Source organism: Giraffa tippelskirchi, chromosome 7, assembly GCF_054371585.1.
Source record: "Giraffa tippelskirchi isolate mGirTip1 chromosome 7, T2T-mGirTip1v1.2.pri, whole genome shotgun sequence".
NCBI classification, from domain to species: Eukaryota; Metazoa; Chordata; class Mammalia; order Artiodactyla; family Giraffidae; genus Giraffa; species Giraffa tippelskirchi.
Window position 1 is genome coordinate 3,127,430 of NC_137281.1, and position 6,000 is coordinate 3,133,429.

Consider the following 6,000-nt stretch of genomic DNA (forward strand, 5'->3'; position numbering starts at 1 on the left):
CTAGCACCCCCTGGGAGGCATAGTAGAGCCTCGCAAATATTAGGGGAATAAATACTTCATTCTCAGCCTTAGTGGGAGAGAGCAGATTATTGCCACTAAGGGGGTAAAAATTGGTTCCTGGGAGGCTGAATAAAAAAAATCTTCAATATTGCAATGGTTCGTGCCTTACTGATATCATTTGTATTATACTAAAAATTTTAATATGAAATATTTCACAGGTGAAGGAATGATTAGGAGAAAATGTCTAAAAGAGGCTTCTGGAGAATTCCCTGGTGATTCATTGGTTAGGACTCAGCACTTCCTGGGCTGTCCTGGTGGCTTAGATGGTAAAGAATCTCCCTGCAATGCAGGAGACCTGGATTTGATCCCTGGGTGGGGAAGATCCCCTGGAGAAGGGAACGGCTACCCACTCCAGTATTCTTGCCTGGAGAATCCCATGGGCAGAGGAGCCTGGCGGGCTACAGTCCATGGGGTCCCACAGAGTCTGACAGGACTGAGCAACCGACACTTCTTTCACTTTCACTTCTTTCAGTGCTTCAACCTCAGGGGGCACAGGTTCAGTCTCTAGTGGGGAACTAACATCCTGCATGCCAAATGGAGTGGCCAAAAAAGAAAAAAAGGAAGGCTTCTGAGTGGAGGGCAATAATGATTACAGAAAAACAAAGGTTAAGGAACATGGGAATACATCAGTGAGTAAATGATTTGCTATGCAAATATGATGTGGAATTTTTACTAAGTTGTAGGCAGCCTTCTGTCTAAACACCATGAAGCTTCCCTAGCCCTTTGGTAAGAGAAGTTTGGCGTCAGAGGTAACCACAACAGAAAAACAAAATGACAAGATAAATCAGAAAGATTTCTCCTATCACTGGTCCATTTACTTATTCTACCAATACCTACTGAGCTGCGTGGTTAAGAATGTGGGTTCTAAGAGTCAAGGAATCTAGGTTCATCTCTGACCATCGAGAACCTGGTAATAAAGAAATATCTCTGGCATTTGACCAAAAAGAACCTCCTGGGAATTCTTGTAGAGATGGATTAAAATAACCTGGCACAATGTAAGGCTAGTGCCTCCTATAGAGTGAGCACCCATCCACAGGGCGGTCCTGCGGTTAGGACTCTGCGCTTTCAACCCCAGGGGTTTGGGTTCCATTGGTCTGGGAACTAGTATCCTCCGCTAAGCCGAGCGGTGCGGCCAAAAAAATAAAAAAAATAGAGAACTGAGAAATTTCATCATTAAACGGAGGGGTACGGCAGTGAATTACCCCAGACTCCCAGGGGTCCATGGAATCATTACAAAGAGCCTCCTACACCATCTCTACTCACAGAGCGGACCTCATGACGGCCTCCACGGCCCGAGAGCCACAGAGAAATACAAGTTCCAGGAGGCTGTGCGGGGAGCAGCCCTCCTCGATGAGGACTCTGCGCCCCGGGGGATGCTGGGAGTTGTAGTCCCACACTCCGGGGGTGTTGGCCTACTCCGTCTCACCTGGAAATTGCCCACTATGGAGGTGCCCAAGGCACAGAGGAGCCCCGTCCACAGGATCACCTGGTTAGGCCACTTTCGGACGCCCCAGTCCCGAAGCTGGTAGTAACGGAGAATGCAGATCCAGGCGGCTGGGAGGAGAGGGAAGTGGGTGGGAGACGGGAGCCCCAGACTTGGGGGTAGGGCGTGGGTCTAGGGGTGAGAGCCCAACTCCAGGATATGGGGGGTGGGGGGCGGAGGAGGCAGGGACCCCGACGGTCCTGGCTGGGCGGGGCTAGCACCGCGGGAAAGGTGCTCAGAGCGTTTACCCGAAGCGGCTGCGAAGTTGAGCACCTGGCTGAAGATGCAGCTCTGGGGAGGCTGGTTTCCACACACACTAGGGGGAGATAAAGGCTCACCTCCTTCCTCCCTCCCGACCCCGGCCTCCCCGCCGGCGCAGCGACTACCTGATGTACGGGAAGCCTTCGGTGAGGTTCACGGCCTTGTTAGCTACAGCCAGCGAGAACCTGGGGGTGGGGGGCGTCAAGGTGAGCCGAGGGCGTGCCACAACCCTTTTCTTTCTGTTTCCAGCACAAACCCGCACTGCTCGCTGCCTCTCTCAGACCCAGGAGACCAATGCCCAGCCCCTCCTCCTCAGACCCAGGGGTCCAGGCCCCCAGCCCCTCCCACCTCAGACCCGGGGTCCAGGACCCCAGCCCCCAGACTCTCCTCCCTCAGACCCATGGGTCTAGGTCCCCAGACCCTCCCGCCTCAGACCCGGGGTCCAGACCCCCAGACCCTCCTCCCTCAGACCCATGGGTCCAGACCCCCAGACCCTCCTCCCTCAGATCCGGGGGTCCAGGCCTCCAGACCCTCCTCCCTCAGACCCGGGGGTCTAGGTCCCCAGCCCCCAGACCCTCCTCCCTCAGACCCATGGATCTAGGTCCCCAGACCCTCCCGCCTCAGGCCCGGGGTCCAGACCCCCAGACCCTTCTCCCTCAGACCCGGGGTCCAGACCCCCAGACCCTCCTCCCTCAGACCCATGGGTCCAGACCCCCAGACCCTCCTCCCTCAGACCCGGGGGTCCAGACCCCCAGACCCTCCTCCCTCAGACCCGGGAGTCCAGACCCCCAGGCCCTCCTCCTCAGACCCGGGGGTCCAGACCCCCAGACCCTCCTCCCTCAGACCCGGGGGTCCAGGCCCCCAGCCCCTCCTCCTCAGGCCCGGGGTCCAGGACCCCAGACCCTCCCACCTCAGACCCGTGGGTCCAGACCCCCAGACCCTCCTCCCTCAGACCCTGGGGTCCAGACCCCCAGACCCTCCTCCCTCAGACCCGGGGGTCTAGGTCCCCAGCCCCCAGACCCTCCTCCGTCAGACCCATGGGTCTAGGTCCCCAGACCCTCCTGCCTCAGGCCCGGGGTCCAGACCCCCAGACCCTCCTCCCTCAGACCCATGGGTCTAGGTCCCCAGACCCTCCCACCTCAGACCCGGGGTCCAGACCCCCAGACCCTCCTCCGTCAGACCCATGGGTCTAGGTCCCCAGACCCTCCCGCCTCAGACCCGGGGTCCAGACCCCCAGACCCTCCTCCCTCAGACCCATGGGTCTAGGTCCCCAGACCCTCCCGCCTCAGGCCCGGGGTCCAGACCCCCAGACCCTCCTCCGTCAGACCCATGGGTCTAGGTCCCCAGACCCTCCCGCCTCAGGCCCGGGGTCCAGACCCCCAGACCCTCCTCCCTCAGACCCATGGGTGTAGGTCCCCAGACCCTCCCGCCTCAGACCTGGGGTCCAGACCCCCAGACCCTCCTCCCTCAGACCTGTGGGTCCAGACCCCCAGACCCTCCTCCCTCAGACCCATGGGTCCAGACCCCCAGACCCTCCTCCCTCAGACCTGGGGGTCCAGACCCCCAGACCCTCCTCCCTCAGATCCGGGGGTCCAGACCCCCAGACCCTCCTCCCTCAGACCCGGGGGTCCAGACCCCCAGACCCTCCTCCGTCAGACCCATGGGTCTAGGTCCCCAGACCCTCCCGCCTCAGGCCCGGGGTCCAGACCCCCAGACCCTCCTCCCACAGACCCATGGGTCTGGACCCCCAGACCCTCCCGCCTCAGAGCCGGGGGTCCAGGCCCCTGGCCCCTCCTCCTCAGACCCAGGAGTCCAGGCCCTCACACCTCCTCCCTCAGACCCGGGGGTCCAGACCCCCAGACCCCCAGCCCCTCCTCCTCAGACCCGGGGGTCCTGACCCCCAGACCCTCCCGCCTCAGACCCGGGGGTCCAGACCCCTAGACCCTCCCGCCTCAGACCCAGGGGTCCAGGCCCCTGGCCCCTCCTCCTCAGACCCGGGCGTCCAGGCCCTCACACCTCCTCCCTCAGACCCGGGGGTCCAGACCCCCAGACCCTTCTGCCTCAGACCCAGGGGTTCCAGACCCTGCCCCTCCTCCCTCAGACCCAGGGGTCCAAGCCCCCAGCCCCACCTCCCTCAGACCCGGGGGTCCAGACCCCCAGCCCCTCCTCTCTCAGACCCCTGGCCCCTCCCCCCTCAGACCCAGGGGTCCAGTCCTTCAGCCCTTCCTGGCTCAGACGCAGGCGTGTCTCCTGCCTCTAACACTCACGCAGTCCATTCCCTGGTGGCACAGTGGATGGGAATCTGCCTGCCCATGCAGGGGACGCGGGTTCCATCTCTGGTCCCAGAAGATCCCACATGCTGCCGGGGACAAAACCCGCGGGTGCGCCACAACTACTGAGCCTGCTGCAACTACTGAAGCCCAAGCGCCTAGAGCCAGTGCTCTGCAGCCAGAGAAGCCACCCCAAGGAAGAGTCGACCCACTCACCGCAGCTAGAGAAAGCCCGCGCACAGCAGCGAAGACCCAGCACAGCCGAACATAAATAAATAAATGGAAGAACGCAGACACACACTCACACGGTCCAGATGCCAGCAATAGCCCAGAAGGCCAGGCAGATGGGCAGCAGAGACAAGTATCCCCACATGCCGGGGTCTGCAGGGGAGGAGAGGGAAGGGACTGAGGTCAACACTGCCTCTGTGTCTCTGTCTCAGGTGAGGAACCAGCCCTAAGGGTTTAGGTGTGTCATATTCTGAGACTGTCTTTGAGGCCCTCTTTGGCTCCCAGGCATAAATAGTGGGCTAGTGTTCAGGATGATAACACCAGCTCTCTGCTTGGGGCACTTTCGCTTTTTTTTTGCACAGTTCTTTACCCTGATGTCCCAGTGTCTCTTAGGTGTCCTGCCCCCACCCAGCTCCTCCCCCAGTGCCAGCCTCTGCCCACCCCTCTGCCCACCCCCCACCCCTCTGCCAGACGCTCACCAGTCCAGGCTCTCTTAGGCTCTCTCAGTCCTGGGGCAGCGTGAGAGTTTGGGGAAGAAGGCTGAGTGGTGGGGGCGGGACTGTCCGCGCCCTGGCAGAGCCAAAGTCCACGATCGAACGCCAGCAGGACGCTGTCAGGTCGAGAGGGTGACCTCCGCTGTCCCGGGACTTCACCCTCAAACTAACTGCACTTTCAGTCTCGAAACGGAGCGGGCCGTGGCTTAGCTCCCAGGGCCCTCCAGCTGCCTTCCTCCAGCTTTCTAGCTTCAGCGTTGAGACTCCCAGATGGGGAGTCCTCCCCGAGACCCAGAAATCTGAGCCTCCAGCTCTGTCCACCCTTCCTCCCTGGGGGACCCAGAAGTCCAGGCCTCCAGTCTCTTCCAGAGCACATGTCATTGTTTCTAGCCCCTGCGGTCTAGCCTCCCCGCTGTTACCTCCTTGGCGACTGAGAACCCAGACCTACGGGTGCCCACTCCGCCGGGTGCCGTTCCTGTCTGGACGCGGTGGCAGCAGGCTGGGACCCTGGGACCCGGGTCCTGCCCGCACTGGCCTCCCGGTTCCCCACAGCCAGGGCGTGAGTGGGGAGGGCGATCTTGCTGAGAACATCCCCGTCAGGAGAACCTCCCTCCCAGAAACCCACTGCTTCCTCTGACCGTTTTCTTTTCTCTCCCACAGAACAGCTCTCAGCTTCCTGGCTTCCTCCCTTCTCACTACTCAGGTGCCTGATCCCCTCCTGTGTCCCCAGGACCCGGGAGTCCAGGCCCCCGGCCCATCCGCCCTCAGACCCAGGGAGTGTCTCCTCCCTGAGACCCAGAAGTGCCAGCCACCCCTCCCTCAGCTCCCCACCTCTTTTGTTTTTTTGTAATTGAAATAAAATTCACATAAGATTAACCATTTCACTTTATTTTATTTCACTGTGCTTTATTTAAGTTGTATTTTATTTGACTTTTATTTCATTGTGATTTGCCGCACGTCGTGGCTTGTGGGATCTTGGTTCCCTGACCAAGGATGGAACCTGGGGCCCCCGGCTGTGAGAGCACCCAGTCCTAACCACTGGGGGGCCAGGGAATTCCCTAACCGTTGTAAATTATACAACTCAGGGACATTTAGCTCATTCACAGTGTTTCGAAATCAGCACAGCTACCTCTTTCCGGAACTTTTTCACTACCCCAGGAGGAAGTCCCTAACCAGTTAAGCTGACACTCCCAATTCCCTCCTC

At 60.0% G+C, this 6,000-nt stretch overlaps 1 protein-coding gene and 1 long non-coding RNA gene across 2 annotated transcripts in view; one reads left to right on the top strand and one right to left on the bottom strand.

Annotated features, from left to right (window-relative positions):
* TMEM150B (transmembrane protein 150B) overlaps nt 1-5,340 on the bottom strand; it is a 9,371-nt gene extending 4,031 nt beyond the window's left edge. Inside the window, exons 1-6 of the mRNA XM_081505523.1 lie at nt 5,216-5,340; nt 4,782-4,912; nt 4,380-4,455; nt 1,930-1,989; nt 1,792-1,859; nt 1,487-1,614 (exon numbers count right to left, since the gene is read on the bottom strand). Of these exons, the coding sequence (XP_081361649.1) occupies nt 1,487-1,614; nt 1,792-1,859; nt 1,930-1,989; nt 4,380-4,447 (324 nt within the window). The 5' untranslated portion in view covers nt 4,448-4,455; nt 4,782-4,912; nt 5,216-5,340. The remainder of the gene's footprint in view (nt 1-1,486; nt 1,615-1,791; nt 1,860-1,929; nt 1,990-4,379; nt 4,456-4,781; nt 4,913-5,215) is intronic.
* Nucleotides 1,853-5,672, top strand: LOC145512053 (uncharacterized). Its single transcript, XR_014058260.1, has 3 exons — nt 1,853-1,950; nt 4,123-4,514; nt 5,457-5,672. It is a non-coding gene; the product is annotated as an uncharacterized LOC145512053 (long non-coding RNA).
* Nucleotides 5,673-6,000: the final 328 nt, after the last annotated feature.